Genomic DNA, 15,112 nt, shown 5'->3' with positions numbered 1-15,112 from the left:
ATGCACAGTTTCATTTATTAAATATTTTATTATAAATATTTCATTTACAAGTAACAGCATCTAAGATGCTAAAAAATATGAAACACCAAGACTAACAATTAACATATAACACATAAATCAGTGATAAATATTGTTGAATAAAATATATTTCTAAAATAGAAAAATCTAAATCCATAAAAACTACCAAATTTATTTTAAAATTACAGGTGATTTTCATAATACAGTATACCACTTATTAAATTGAATATTTGGAATCACAGAATTGTGTCGCCATGTCAAAAATATGAACATTTTCTATAATTTGTGTTTCCATGACCAAATATGAGATTACTGTCAAATAAAATGTGGTAGTTGGATCATGGACCTATAAATTATTCTAATTTATAGGTCCATGGTTGAATAACAGTGACCTATAAATACTATTTAGTACTTTTTATGTCATAAATCAGCTCTTCCACCTGATACAGGAATTGCTTTCATCTCACTACGCATGCACAAATACTCTCCAAGGACTGTCATCAATGCTGCACATGAAATGTTTGTTAACCACCATGTCATTGTCGATGGAAAGCGAATGTTGTAAACCCAACATGCTAGTAAATGTATTATATGGACAGTTATGGCAAAATCCCAACACTGCTTTGAACGCCGTACAATGAGCCATAAACTAACAGCCCTGAAAAGAACAAGAAGAATCGTACAATAAAACAATGCAAACATATGGACACAAGTATAAAATAATAATAATTGACTTTGTTACATTTCTACTTACCCTGTTAATGAATTCAGCATAAAAGCTATTAGTATTACTTTTCCACTCCCTGAACTTATATCTAAAGACTGAGAATAAATGAAATGATATAAATAGCGTTAGTATTAAAATTGATAGTGCACTGGTATATCCAGTAAACAGCACATAATAGTGCCCACTCTTTACTGCTAATAGTAACCTCTCTTTAAATACAGTACCGCTATTATACACACATTGTATAACCCAAAAATGGTTTATTTATGGCCACTGTCATCATTTTATAATGGATGTTGTTGGGCAAGAAAGGGAGGCAAGAAGAAAGAAGAGAAAAAGAGGATGGAGGTGTTTTTGGGGGGTGGATGGATTGAGATGGAAGAGAAAACTCACCTGGTGATTAAAAATTTGATCTAATGATTTATTTGTACTTGAGATATTGTCAATAAGAATTAACCAGAATCCTAAAGAAACATAAAATACAGTCTGCATACTAAGCATCTGTGATATGATTAGTATTGGATCCCACACATAGCTCCGAAAAGATGCCATATTGTAGTCTATTTAGTTTTCTTTTGTATTGTTGGAATTTTCTTTAACAGTCAGAACATCACACCATACATAGAAAAAGACTATCTTAACATCTGAAAGAAACAATGAATTAAATCTTAAAAGATAGAATATGATGATTTCATAATTTACATAAATATTATGATTAATATAGATTAAGTGAGGCATTGCGCAATCCATTTTATGATTCTATATTTCAAACTTTATTTGTTTATCTTCATAATAGATCTTTCACATTTTTTATATTAAATATAGATAGGCATTATTATCGTATGACATGCACGTTTGTCGTGCGGATAACTAAACTAACTCGTCAAAAAGTGACGAGTTTCATGTCTAGTTATAATAATAATGTTTGTTTTTTTATTATTTATTTTATATAAATATTATATTAATATTTATGTTAACAGGAAACTAATTACTTTTTGGATATTCCCAGGAATAACGTACACACTGTTTTTTTTCTCTAAACCTTAGAGCATTGATTAGGACGAAACGACCCCACACATAGTTCTAGGTTAAGCTTAACTACTAATTGCCAGTTAATCTACGATGAAAAATGAGATTTTCTTCATGAATAGCTGGCCTAGCGATAACCTGTAATATTTCCCTATATTCTAAAACAAAATATATAAATATACATACATAAAGTACTATCTAAATAGTTAAATTATAGGATCATTTCATATTTGAAAATATACTCACTTAATTTACGGGAAAGAACGATGAATGAACTATTTCTCAATAAATTGTTCAGCTAGTTTCCTTCGTGTTGTTTTTAGCAGACGTGTCGGTGCGTATGGAAGGCCGGCTGTGCCAAACATTCATTTCCATACTTTTTTAAAAATATTAAATATTATTAAATGAAATTAATCTTTACTTCCGATTGATTGATTATTTATCGATCGAACGAATGCTAATTGTTCAGTTAAAGGATTAGGTTGTGACTATGAATGTTGTTGTAAACTATTTCGAAGCTTGCTAAGGGCTAGCTAGGCTAGAGTGTAGGTCAGCTAAGGAAGCGCGTACTTACATACTGAAGAAGCGGCGATGGCTAAGTACACGAGTCGGAAAAGCGGCCTAGCAAATAGCCTAGGCCTAGGTATTAGAAACAATATATTATGGCTTGTATAAGTATAAATCAATTAAATATATTGTGTAGATGATTAGAGTAGTTCTACGATAAGTATAGTACATAATAATACTCACTTTTATTACCTTTTTGTGTAGGCCTACGTACGATCTGAAGAACCATGCTCAGTGCAAGTGATGTGAAAATCGGCGGTACTTTGCGTACACCAACCTAGTGATCTGATTGGTCAATAGTCATAGTCAGACTATATCCAAAGTTTCGTTCTGGTCATGCGCAATTGTAATAATATTGTCGATTTAAACTTTGAATAATAAATTACAGTACTGTATACGTATAATGTAATTTGGGTCGAAAACCGGAGACTGAGTGAATATATTGAAACCATATTGGTTTTAAATTACGGTAGGTGCCTAGATGTAATTTACAGAAGTATTATAAAATTGTCTTGCAAAAATATTTTATTATTGTTATTACACTCAATGTAAATTACTATTTATTTTATCTATACTTGTGTACCTTGAACCTTATTACTATAAAATGAGTCCGAAACACATTCAGAAATTATATTATGTTGAGATGAGAATGACTACTTCATCCATGGCCAGGTCCGAAGGAATGAAATCAAAGCAACGTGCCCTTTATAGTTCTGCTGATACTCAATGTACACGAGTTGAGGCTCACACTCTCCGATATCGGCCTACAATTAAACAAATTAGATTACTGTATTTAAATTGAGTGATGATAAATTACAGAAAATGACGTTTGTATTGACAATGTCTTCACCATGACAAAATTATGTATTAAAATAATATTCAATTCCAGACCGTAAACCTAATGGAATACTATATATATTGATATATTGCCATTCTGACTTGAGTTTACATGATTCGACAACACATAATCGGAGCCTCCTACCTCGACACAGTAATTTTGAGTCCCCATATATTCTTCCTGGTCCCAGTACCGTCTGGCTTCAAATTTAGCCAATTTAAACTGTTTTGATGTTTTCTGAAAGTCCCCTTTCAACTGTATAGAAGTAAAAGGTAAATGTTGATTCATCAATATAGAATAAAAATAAAGAACTTATATCCTAATAATAGACTATAAAAACTGTGGCTTAATACTCCAAATCCGTGTGACGTAGACGCGTACGTTGTGAAGTACGTTGATGAGGAAATTATAATAATATCCGATTGTTCAGATAAATATAAAGTTAATTTAGTCTGTATTTACTTACCATATCAATTGCCATTTGGACATTCTTTGTCGCTGGTCGACCTGGTTGACTCCATCCACCCGGGGACGTTCTAATTATATATCTAGACATAGCTGCTGCTTACTTCGTCGGAGGAATTATCAATACTATACACATATAGAATGTAGTGTGTATGCAATATGATCAGGAATTTTAAAAAAAATATTGCTCAAGCGAAACAAATATTTATAAGAATAAAATAGAAACATTTGAATAGGATTATATTTATGACAATGATGGATAATGGCGATGAATACCACATTGTGGTTGATGTGAGGTGGACCGTTTCAAACAGTCACGAAGATGATACAGTTATCGGTCAGCTGTTATTAAGTTGTGTAGTCAGTCTATCGGTTGGTCATCCAGTCTGCATGTTTGTCATTTGTCAATCTACTAAGCGTTATGTATTGTCTAGTTGGGGTACACGGGGGGGGGGGGGGGATAGGCCTACATTAAGCATACACTGAGAACATAAAGTCTAGAGAGGATTTTTATTTAAGGAAGTTTATTTAAAGAGGGCGGGCTATATCATATTATTTTTCATAGCTCGCTCGACGTGTGACGTTTGTAAACGTAAACTCGCATGGTTGAAAACTGTGTAAAATAAAAGGCTTTTTTTTTTAAAGATTGATAATAATAGACAATTTTATAGATATATATATTGGCTCGCTAACTATATGTTGCTTTTAAATAATTGAGGCTGGGGGTTTTTCCTAAAAATAATCCTTATTTTTAAGCTAGGCTCACTCAGTAGGCACTGACAATCGATTCTAGGCTGAGAGTCAGAGAGAGTGAGCCAGGCTTAGGCATTGTGTAATCTTAACTAGAGACGTTTCGTCCCCTGCTGTGTTGGTAATAAACCAGCCAGTTTCTGCTGTAGGCCTATTCATTTTCCATGTCCTACTATCAATAATATTAAGCTAAGCTGATTATTTTTTTCACAGCACTTCTAATTTCCTGTATGTATTCATTTTTATTTACAGGCTGCTTCTAGAAAAAAACAAACATGGCAGACAGCAGTGGAATATCATTTAAATCATTCATATCAGAAGGTGAATTGGATGAAAAAAGAAAGAAAAGACAAGAAGAATGGGACAAAGTTAGGACTGAGGATCAACCATTAGGTAAAGATAATAAAATATTTATCATACCAATCAATCCATCCTATTCTCTCATTTACCAATCTTTCTAAATAAATGTACTCAATTATTTTTTAAACAGAGGCCCCTGAAGAAGCATATGATCCAAGATCACTGTTTGACAGGCTACAGGAGCAAAAAGACAAGAAACAGGCAGAATTTGATGAAGCACATCAATTTAGTAATAAGATTCAAATAGTTTGACTATTCAATAACTAACAATCTGCACGATTGAGCTTGAAAACAATGCGTGGTTACTGATAACCACCACACTGACTTGCCATGGTCTCTATTTGTTTTTTTACCATATTTATTGAGGGTGATCCATCATTAGGGAACCTCAGAGGTTCACAAGACAAACATATACACAAAGTCTTATTACAATTACCTTGTGAGTGGAGTTGTAATTTTGTCCTTTGAAAAAATCCCGACATGTGACGGTACTTGAACCCAGGAGTGGTAGCCAAGCATCATAACCACCAAGCCACAACTCCACTTCAAAAATAAAATAGATATGCCTACACTATGAAACTAGATGTGCCCAAATATGGTAGCAGTATGACAACACCATGCCCATATATGGGCACATCACATGTCACATAAAGTTTGATAGTGTAAACAGAGCTTACATAATGCCTTACAATTCAGGATGAGTGAGCTTATCCTCATGGATGATGGTCTGCACCCTTCTAAACTTAATCTTATTCCTAAATATTATATATTTAAGTGTGAGCATCAATTTTACTTTTTCTCCCAGAGAATATGGTGAGGGGTCTTGAGGATGAAGAGGCAGAGTTTTTAGATGAAGTATCAAATCGACAAATTGAGATGGAGAATAAACGATGGCAGGAAGAAATTAATGAAATTAAAGAATACAGAATATCCTTTAATAGATCATTGATATTAACACAGTACAACCTCTATTAAGGAGAGAGTGTCCCCTGAATAGGTGTGTCCTGGAGAGGGCTGTACTACTATATATATAAGCTAGTATATTTAAATTAATAAATATAAGTATGTAGTTAAATTATGCCTTGAATAACAACAATGGGACACTATTTTTTCAATAGTATCCCGATAATTTACTAAAAAACTTATATTCTTAACTGTCCCATACAAAGCAAGAGCAGAAATTGAATTGATTGACGATGTAAAACAAAAAACTGAAAGACCACCAGTTGTCAAAGCTGCTGCATCATCATCATCTTCCTCCAGAAAATCTCAACAATCATTATTAGCCGGTGCAGTCAAGCGGAAAAGGTACCAGGAAACATTTGTCTACTTAACGCCCATTAACACAAAATCAAGTACAGTATACTTATACAAGGATCATATACATTAAAGTTAAAAGTATGATTTTTTACTAAATTTACGATTTGATTTTCTAGGAGTGATACTGAAGATAAAAGTGAATCATCTCCAAATAAAAATAGTAAAACAACAAATTCTTCAGAAATCTCCAGCACAATATCAAGCAATGGTAGCGAAACGGTAGCAAAATATGTCGCTGTTTTACCAGGACTTGGCGTTTACTCAAACAGCTCCGATTCAGACTCTAGTTCAGATTCAGATTTTGAAATTCCTTCAAGTAAATTGAAAGCAAACACCATAAAGAAAAAAAAGTGCGAGGGTTAAATTTACACAGAATTGTTTATGTCTGTATGTTGGCGAGTTTTACTTAACCCAAGAAGCAGATCCATAATTCAGGATTAAGCAATATATAGAAAAATTAGTTTTGTAGTCCCAATCAAAAATTCAACTAGCACCCTTTATGTTTATTGATTTATAAGTTATACATATTACACAGGTTGGTGTGAACCTAATTGGATATAACTTAATGAGGGTTTCCATTAAGAAGTGATTGAGGTGTGGTTACAAAAATATAGATAACACATAGAAGACAAAGGTTGATCAAGATGGGGACAGATATTTTAAAATGTTTCTTTTCCGGTGGCCAATAGCGGTGTTTGGATCAGCAAACGTGTACCAGGTGAAGATGAGATAGTTCAATGAACCAATGCAATCATCATTTGTCATGGTTGTTGAAAGCCCTGTCCTAAACTATCAAGTTTTTATAGGACAAAAAGAATGTGCCCATATATGGACACAATGATGTCGTATCACTACCATATTTGGGCACATCACACTTTTTTTTTTGTCAAACTAGTTTGATAGTGTAAACAGAGCTTTAAAATGCCGTAATTGCAGCAATGCATATTGTTTTCAGTCTACATACATCCATCTGGTGTACTGTAGTGCTGTTTGGTCATAAACCTGGCTTCTTCCATATTGACAGATTTCCCAATACAGTATGTTGTGATTTTTAAATAAATGAATCTTGATTACAATACTGAAATTATGTATGTCTATGTCTGGTTTTCTGATGGTTAAACCTTTATAAATGCATTAAGTGTGTAGCTGTATAATGAATCAGGTATTCATATAATAACTAACTAAACAACCATACCTGGAACACTTTATATTTTTACTCAATCAATTTAATGCTTTAGTTTGCAATGAATCAAGGTAATTTTATTGTTCAAAATTAAACCTTTGAATTGATAAAGTTTCCAGGGGAAAAATCATTTTTGTCGCACACATCTCCATCGAGTTTATTACACAACTCGAGAGCTAGCGAGTATGTAAAAATAAGTACTTAACTGTGAAAATCGCATATAGGCAGATCCATTCCAATCCATTTCAAAGTCCTGGATCCTCTACAGAATACAGTTATAAAATGTTGATAATGGGAAAAAAATCATCATACAATGATAATAGAATACAACACCCACGTTGACAACATGCGGGCAATGTAGCAGCTACTTCTAACTGGCATATCTTATTGTTTGATTTGATGCAGCCATATTTAGGTGGTTCCCCTCCCATCAATTGAAACTGCGATTGTGTTGGAAGTTCTACAATTATACTACAAAGATTGACAATACAGAATAAAAATGCACCTAACAATAAGAAATTATATCAAAAAATGTCATACAGTATTCAGCTGTTTTTAGCACGGTAATCTTGTGCAAGGTAAAAGTATATTTCATTATTTTTTTTTATGCATGCATTCATGGTACAAAAATAAATTTCTCTATGAATGATTTAAAAACAAAAGTGTATCTACCACCAGCACCAATAACATTTTACAGCCTTTCAAAAATAACCATAATACATAATTTCTACAAAACAAATACCACGAACTGCACCAGCGCTGCTGCACCCACACGTTACAGTAACTTATACTGCAATTACTGCAGTAACCTATTTCCATCAATAAGAATAGATATACTGCAACTGCACCACAATACATTTTTATACAATATATTCAATATTGTAATATGTAATATTTATCAGCATTTTACACATTAAATTCCAAGGTTGGCTAACTACTGCAAGTTTAATACACATTTTTGAAATACTATGTTGAATTTCCGTAGACATTATTAAGTTGTTGGGTGACCCGAATGAAAGTTGTTCGTTTGCTGAGCTCCTTTAGTTTGCCCGCACCGACGTACGTGCACGCAGAACGTAGACCTCCGAGGATATCTAGAACCGTACTGTTGATGTCTCCTCGATATGGTACTTCAACCGTCTTGCCCTCACTTGCTCTAGATAGAAAAAGTTGAAATTTTATCAACTTCATGATCAGTTCAACATTTATTACAGTGAAACCTCTGCTTTGGGACACTCTTATTAGGAGACACTTTCCTATCACACATGACAATGAGGAAGAAAATGTTTTTACACTACGGCCAACCTCTATCTATTAATTAGATCCCAAGGGGAATAGGGGTTTTACTGTATATGCAAACATTCCTGGATAATTTGTACCTGTATTCAGCCACCCCTCCTGAATGTTTATTCATTGCCGTGGCAGAGCTCATTCCATAGAAAAGCTTCATCTTCTTTCCTGCCTTCTCTATCACATCCCCTGGGCACTGGTCATGACCGGCCAGCATACCTCCAAGCATCACAAAGTCAGCCCCAGCACCTACATGAAAGAATAAATATGAAAAAAGTGATATTTTAACAATTGTGGACATTATCGTGTTAACAAATTATACCTGTACAAAGCAATTAATATAGTAGTACGAAGCAATTAATACAGTAGTACATGGCACAAATGATGTGGAAACCTGTCTACTTGTATACAGAAGGTATTAACAAAATATTAATGCATTTATTTTAATACTCACCAAATGCCTTTACAATATCACCAGGACAAGTGCAGCCACCATCCTAAAAGAACCAAATATATATCATGCACATTCAGATTCAAACTTAACCTACTTTTACCTACAGAGGTACATGATATAATACAACTTACAGAAATGATGTGTCCGCCTAAGCCATGAGCAGCATCCGCACACTCTATGACGGCACTCAACTGAGGGTAACCTACTCCAGTTTTCTTTCTTGTGGTACATACTGAGCCTAGACATTAACAAAAAAATGTCATTCTTAATATCCTTAGTTCAAATTTTTAAAATCAATATTTCAATTTTTTTCACATGCAAATTCTGAAAACCTCACTCTAATTAAATGTCTTGTTTTTACCTTAATGAATACAGAACAGATACATAGAAATTAATAACTGGAAAGTTTTTGGAGAACATCTTATAAATAAAATACTAATAATATAACTACTTCTATGCCGTAACCATATTCTTATAACGTACTGCCTTACAATCACTGAATGTCTTTGCATATTATTGACATAGCATAAGGCTATAAATTAAAACCAATCAACAACTATTATGAACATTTACATTTCTGGATTGTGATTGGTTGATTCATTGACAGTATCAGGCTAATGGATGAACTGTTGCTATTACTAATTTAAAGCCAATTGAGTGTATTTAAGGTTTTTTTTTACTGATGATGCATTGGAATTGGAATAAATCTTATGCTTTTGAACAGTGCTAGATATTTTATTTTTAAGTAAAAGCAAATGACCCATGACACCTGACCTTTAATCTCATGCAATTTACATACCTGGCCCAATGCCAACTTTGATGATATCTGCTCCAGCTAATATCAACTCTTCCACCATCTCTCCAGTAACAACATTACCAGCCTAATTAAAAAAACCAACAATAAATTTAAACAACAAAACAAAAATTAAGACAACTAGAAATTTTCAATAATTATGTTATTTCTCAAAATGGTAACAGTTATAATTATTGTTTTAATTTAATTTAATTATTATTAAATTTTTATCTTGTATTTTAATCTGTTATAATACTGCACGTAATAAATTGTTGCAACATTTTTTATGTTTGTTTTTTATTGTTGTTTTAATCTACCAAGCAAAGTTAATTTCCATTTTTATGGACAAATAAAATTTCATGAATCTTGAATTCATACCATCCAACAGCAAGCAAGTAAACAACCAATCACCAATACAGGATGGATAGACTATTTTATAATTTACCATGCTTATATGGGATAGGACTTAAAAGGGCTGTGAGTTACAACCCTGCCACTAGGTCAGGATTGAACCCTGCACCTTGGGATTGAAAGGCAAACTACAGCTCAACTAAATATTATTGTACTAATAGTCTAAGCAATCTGTATAGGTTATTTTAATTAGACACTTTACATACCATTATTGTATGATTTGGAAAATGGTCACGTACACCCTTAACGTGTTGCACAAACATCTCTGAGTAACCATTAGCAACATCAAGGCAGATAAACTTAATTGCTGGAATAGCTTCTAGAATATTTTTTAGTTTATCAAAGTCTCCCTGGCCTGTCCCTGCACTTACAGCTATGTTCTGAAATATCAAACACAACACGTCCATTAGAACCGCTCCTTTGAGACACTTTTGTGTGAAACGAACAAATATATTCTATGTATACAAACTTGGTTATGTGGTGTCTGTGAAAAGCCTTAATCACTACATCTACAAGTTAGTATTGACAGGAATTGCTCAAATCAAAACTTATTTAAAATATTTGCCTTTCAAAATATCTATGCTTTAGGTTAGAATTTATAAAGAAATTTTGTATTCACTGTGGCTGACATACATACAATGAACTCAAGTGTAGACAACAAATATTTATGTTAAATGTTAATATTTGATAAAAAATAATTATCATCGTGTCCTATAAAATGTCAAACATACTGTATTCCCTAATAAAGTTAAAGTACAATTAATATTTCAACATTTATACCTCTAAAATTTTTGGATTCTGTTCTGCAAATTCCTTCCATGCATCAAGAGAATAGTGTTTATGTATGGTGGTGAATAAACCATTCTAAAAATTACAAAATAAATAACAACATAAAAATTACAAAGTTTGAAACCAAAGAAGTAGATACAATACAGTTCAACCTATAAAATCCTTCAATACAAATATTTTCCCTATTTTTTTTATGCAATCACTTTCAATTAAACATATAAAGTCTGAGTGGAGCTCTACATTAAATAGTATTATTAATAATAGTAATACAAATTCTAAGTCAGAATGTAATCAGAATGATGTTATTGATGCCAGGATTTAATAATTCTTAGAATGTAACACGCTTTCTGTAAAAAAAAAAGGTCTCCAAGCGTTGTACACAGAGATACGTGATAGTTTAAGAAATATTCAAATGTAATGCTTATCACTAAAGTGTCAACATCACGCCCAGCAGCCACTGAAATACAGCGTATAATTTTATATGCAGTAAACTGAAAGCGACATATTATTATATGTGGATATTATATAACAGTAGATTGACCCCCAAAACCAGCCAATACACCCTCCCCCTCCCCACCCCAAATATTGCAAAATACATTGCAAAAGGCTGGATCCATTAGATTTAGTTCAGAACTTTATTTTACAATTGTAATGCCTGTCCATCCCACCTCTCCTTTGTTTTTAAATTGTCATATTCTCGGGTATAATTCCACTTTAGGTCTAATCCAACGCCCTTTATGTCTGATTTCCCCGGATATAGTCCAAGTATTGACTTTGTTGTAGGACTATCCAGTCAGTGCAGATGAGTTGAAGAAATGCTTATCAATCATTTTTTTTTTTTTGAACCAGGGTTTCCCTGGGTATAATCCCACCCCTTACATTCAGCCCAGTTTTGTGTTGTAGGTGGTGGGATTATACCAGAGGATATACGGTAGTAATTAATGCTAATGAACTTACTGCAGCTAACTCCTTTGCAATAGTGAAAGTACCAACAGTGTCCATGTTGGCTGCGATAACTGGAATTCCATTGTAACTTTGTTTGGAGTTACGAAATACATATGAACGTAACAGATCAACCTAAATAGAATTGTAATTGTAAAAATTATTTTACATGTAAAAATCTAATATTATAAAGATTTCAGATCGTATTAATATTCAATGTATTGTAGCAAGCAGTTATTTGATGAATCAAGATATAATATAGTTTATTAAAATGAAAAACAAAATATTTAAATATTACAAATATTCATGTATGGTAACAATATACAAAATACGATCAAATATAGGCAGGGAAATGGCTGGTAATAATGTAATTTGGCAAAAACTTAAACAAATTAGGTGGGGGTGGGAATATACTTGCATTATCAATGGAATTGACCATTAAATCTTGTTTACATTAGCATAAATTTTGGAGTGTGTTACACTCAAATGTACCGTGACATACTCTGTCAATAGTACTAACTGTACTTTAATAATATATAACAAATTTAAAATATGAATTTTGAAATTATTCTATCTGTTAAATTATACAGTACCAGTAACTTAACATTCAGTTTAAAATTATAATTAATCTACAGTATTCATTTATGCAAATTATTATTTTCATCTATTTTACTGAAACCATACATTAAAATCTCACATAATATGTTAATACATGGAGAAATTCTCCATGGTTAATACAACAGTCCATTTGTCAAATTGATGATGCTTGTTGCCATGACAACAATGCCAAGCGTAGGAGGTAATGCAAAGTTCTAATTGTATGCATTGCTATTCACAAGCATTGATTATTAATTTTTTTAATTTAAAGAAACAAAGCTCAAAATGTATGTTTATCATTGGAAGTGGTTCTTTTTTTTGCTCTTCAGATATAAATGTATTACTTAGTCTTCAACTTAAATTTTAAGCAGAGACAGTACTACTGGTTCCAAAAATCTCTGAAACAATTTGTAATAATTGTTGGCTCTGTCTACACTACTATAGTATCAAACTTTATGTGACAAAAAAAATGTGATGTGCCCATATATGGACATGATGATGTCATATCACTACTACCCTATTTGGGCACCTCACTTTTTTTGTTAAACTAGTTCGATACTGATAGTGTAGACAGAGCTTTACTGTAAGATAATTTAGAACATTGACAATGACAGTTGACAATAAAGTTGTGCAAGGATGAGCACTTTTATTGTACAAAATTCTAGAATGATAGAACCACCCATTCCCGTTATATAATTTTTTTTCTTGCCAAAAAATCCGCTGCCCTATCCCAAAAAACATCCTTTCTATTTTCAATCCAATTAATGTAATTTACATGCAACTTTACAAACATATATATATAGGATAAATATATCTAAAAAATAACAGAAACACAATCAGTAATCATTTATAATTATAAAGCAAACATGTGTGGTGATTAGTTTGAAAACTTCACTCAAAAATGTGTTGTGCAGTAAACCAAATTTTAACCCCACTGAATACTTGAATACAATTATAAGCTAAAAAACCCAGTGTTGTCAGATAGTGAGTTAACAATTTATCCTAAATATACCAAGTCAAATACAGCTGAGCTACTCCCTGCTTTGGGACACCACTGTACAGTGGACACATTCCAGTGAATGAAATAGATGTTTTAACAAAATAAATACCAAACTCAAAAAGGGGTTCTACTAATACTATATATTTTTACAAAATGTAGCATAAAATTGCTCTCTTTTTAATATCTTGGCCCAGTATCTACCATTAGTGTTTATTTTAAGTTATATTTTTTCACAAATTTCTAACATAATAAATATTTAATTACATAACCGTGACAATTAATGTACTACTGTAGCTTTCATTTCAAATAAAGAGATTCCTAACTGAAGTCATGCTTGAAAAATAATATTAAGTATATTAACATTTCTATTCAAACAAAGTACTAAACAATGCACTTTATCTAGTAATAAATAAATGCTGACCTATTTATGGTATGCTAAATCTATGGTATGTCACTGACTGTCAATATGAACTGACAATCCACTTGCTAATTATTAACCCCTATGTAGAACCTATCAACAGCTGTATTGATGCAGTGTCATCTTTCATAATAATAGTGTGTATACTTATTTCTTACTCTGGACCTCACCTAGTAGGCCTAAATGAAGTATACAATTAAGTATAATACTTAAAGTCAAATTTAGATAAAATCTTGTCTACTATAGGGGCAAACTTGCAGAAAGAAGTAGACAAGTGTTAAATAAAAAGTAAGCAAATGAATTGAAAAAAATAAGTAGGACTATCTAGTTGATTTGAACATCTACATATTTTTTTTTTTAGCAAACATCTATAAAAAGGATGATACACCTACGAACACCACACATACCTACTAATACTAGCCTATTTAGTACTAATTAATATTAATAATATAGGCTAGATAAAAGCCTATTTTATGTTATTGAAACTAAATAATAACTAGGCCTATCTAACTTACATTTAAAATATAGGATTATAGCAGTGCACACCCCCATTTCATAATGTATACTCTAGTAGAACTGTAGCCGGTCAAAATCAAGGCCTAAAAAAAAGAAATATGATAAAATAAAGGGAAGGAGAGGGAGGAGGGGGTTGGGGTTCTGACTTGGAGTTCGATCGGTTTACTGCACAATTTGAGAGTTAAAAAAAGCAGTGGTGTTTAGTAACTACACATTAACTAAAACCTAGGCCTACTATCAATATTAAATAATTAGGCCTAGGTTGACTATTTATATTGTGATATATTATTAAAAAATAGCTGAAAATGTTCCACCACACACACATCACTCAAAAATTATAGAATGATTTCTGACTGATTCCCAAAGGTGCACCTCCGATCGGCTCTTCAAAGTACTTCTTTTCGGCCTCAGAAGAACATCCTTGAAGTCCAACTTTATATCGTTGTCAATTCGAGGCATTGTAGCATTAAAATTGTATCAGCGATGGAACCGAAGAAGCGTAAAACCTTTGCTGTCTTTCTATGCTCTTTTCTCGGTGTTTCGACTAACTAAAAAGATGTTTTGACAGTATTCTTCACCTTCTCTCTCTTGCTTGCTGCTCTACTCTGGCTCCAGGCTCTGGGGTTACGGTGTGTGCGCGCGAAC

General features: G+C 32.5%; 4 protein-coding genes across 7 annotated transcripts; 1 reads left to right on the top strand and 3 right to left on the bottom strand.

Annotated features, from left to right (window-relative positions):
- Positions 1-90: 90 nt before the first annotated feature.
- Positions 91-2,106, bottom strand: LOC140057289 (protein SYS1 homolog). The gene is made up of 4 exons (XM_072102877.1): positions 2,021-2,106; positions 1,139-1,389; positions 773-840; positions 91-676 (listed from the first exon to the last, which is right to left on the bottom strand). The coding sequence occupies exons 2-4, from the start codon at positions 1,295-1,297 to the stop codon at positions 439-441; spliced, it is 465 nt and encodes a 154-aa protein (XP_071958978.1). The 5' UTR covers positions 1,298-1,389; positions 2,021-2,106; the 3' UTR covers positions 91-438.
- Positions 2,107-2,752: 646 nt separating this feature from the next.
- Positions 2,753-3,820, bottom strand: LOC140057287 (uncharacterized). The gene is made up of 3 exons (XM_072102875.1): positions 3,646-3,820; positions 3,324-3,434; positions 2,753-3,105 (listed from the first exon to the last, which is right to left on the bottom strand). The coding sequence occupies exons 1-3, from the start codon at positions 3,733-3,735 to the stop codon at positions 2,995-2,997; spliced, it is 312 nt and encodes a 103-aa protein (XP_071958976.1). The 5' UTR covers positions 3,736-3,820; the 3' UTR covers positions 2,753-2,994.
- Positions 3,821-3,956: 136 nt separating this feature from the next.
- Positions 3,957-7,150, top strand: LOC140057285 (PSME3-interacting protein-like). Of its 3 annotated transcripts, none has more exons than XM_072102871.1 (6): positions 3,957-4,036; positions 4,647-4,787; positions 4,885-4,983; positions 5,560-5,682; positions 5,921-6,062; positions 6,191-7,150. In XM_072102871.1, exons 2-6 carry the CDS (start codon positions 4,670-4,672, stop codon positions 6,435-6,437), a joined length of 729 nt encoding a protein of 242 aa, XP_071958972.1. In that variant the 5' UTR covers positions 3,957-4,036; positions 4,647-4,669; the 3' UTR covers positions 6,438-7,150. The 3 variants fall into 3 exon arrangements, with proteins under 3 accessions (XP_071958972.1, XP_071958971.1, XP_071958973.1); XM_072102870.1 differs by lacking the exon at positions 3,957-4,036 and adding an exon at positions 4,214-4,261; XM_072102872.1 differs by lacking the exon at positions 3,957-4,036 and adding an exon at positions 4,216-4,236.
- Positions 6,434-15,106, bottom strand: LOC140057284 (GMP reductase 1-like). Of its 2 annotated transcripts, none has more exons than XM_072102867.1 (9): positions 14,822-15,106; positions 11,952-12,071; positions 10,986-11,069; positions 10,412-10,585; positions 9,801-9,882; positions 9,133-9,239; positions 9,002-9,044; positions 8,637-8,796; positions 6,434-8,413 (listed from the first exon to the last, which is right to left on the bottom strand). In XM_072102867.1, exons 1-9 carry the CDS (start codon positions 14,924-14,926, stop codon positions 8,224-8,226), a joined length of 1,065 nt encoding a protein of 354 aa, XP_071958968.1. In that variant the 5' UTR covers positions 14,927-15,106; the 3' UTR covers positions 6,434-8,223. The 2 variants fall into 2 exon arrangements, with proteins under 2 accessions (XP_071958968.1, XP_071958969.1); XM_072102868.1 differs by having other exon boundaries at positions 14,840-15,106.
- Between the last annotated feature and the right edge of the window lie 6 nt (positions 15,107-15,112).

The sequence above is a fragment of the Antedon mediterranea genome, chromosome 8 (assembly GCF_964355755.1).
Source record: "Antedon mediterranea chromosome 8, ecAntMedi1.1, whole genome shotgun sequence".
Taxonomy (NCBI): Eukaryota; Metazoa; Echinodermata; class Crinoidea; order Comatulida; family Antedonidae; genus Antedon; species Antedon mediterranea.
Note: the sequence above shows the minus strand (reverse complement) of the source record. Positions and strands in the feature narration are given on the sequence as shown.

What these genes read in the sequence shown, in the direction of transcription:
- LOC140057289 (XM_072102877.1), bottom strand. Translation starts at nt 1,297, where the DNA reads ATGGCATCTTTTCGGAGCTATGTGTGGGATCCAATACTAATCATATCA. An exon ending in ATCAAATTTTTAATCACCAG is followed by an intron (nt 841 to 1,138) that starts GTGAGTTTTCTC and finishes ATTTATTCTCAG; the next exon opens with TCTTTAGATATAAGTTCAGG. An exon ending in ATGCTGAATTCATTAACAGG is followed by an intron (nt 677 to 772) that starts GTAAGTAGAAAT and finishes TGTTCTTTTCAG; the next exon opens with GGCTGTTAGTTTATGGCTCA.
- LOC140057287 (XM_072102875.1), bottom strand. Translation starts at nt 3,735, where the DNA reads ATGTCTAGATATATAATTAGAACGTCCCCGGGTGGATGGAGTCAACCA. An exon ending in TCCAAATGGCAATTGATATG is followed by an intron (nt 3,435 to 3,645) that starts GTAAGTAAATAC and finishes ACTTCTATACAG; the next exon opens with TTGAAAGGGGACTTTCAGAA. An exon ending in CTCAAAATTACTGTGTCGAG is followed by an intron (nt 3,106 to 3,323) that starts GTAGGAGGCTCC and finishes GTTTAATTGTAG; the next exon opens with GCCGATATCGGAGAGTGTGA.
- LOC140057285 (XM_072102871.1), top strand. Translation starts at nt 4,670, where the DNA reads ATGGCAGACAGCAGTGGAATATCATTTAAATCATTCATATCAGAAGGT. An exon ending in TGATGAAGCACATCAATTTA is followed by an intron (nt 4,984 to 5,559) that starts GTAATAAGATTC and finishes TTTTTCTCCCAG; the next exon opens with AGAATATGGTGAGGGGTCTT. An exon ending in TGAAATTAAAGAATACAGAA is followed by an intron (nt 5,683 to 5,920) that starts TATCCTTTAATA and finishes CTGTCCCATACA; the next exon opens with AAGCAAGAGCAGAAATTGAA.
- LOC140057284 (XM_072102867.1), bottom strand. Translation starts at nt 14,926, where the DNA reads ATGCCTCGAATTGACAACGATATAAAGTTGGACTTCAAGGATGTTCTT. An exon ending in AGAATCCAAAAATTTTAGAG is followed by an intron (nt 10,586 to 10,985) that starts GTATAAATGTTG and finishes TTGATATTTCAG; the next exon opens with AACATAGCTGTAAGTGCAGG. An exon ending in TAGGCGGACACATCATTTCT is followed by an intron (nt 9,045 to 9,132) that starts GTAAGTTGTATT and finishes TGGTTCTTTTAG; the next exon opens with GATGGTGGCTGCACTTGTCC.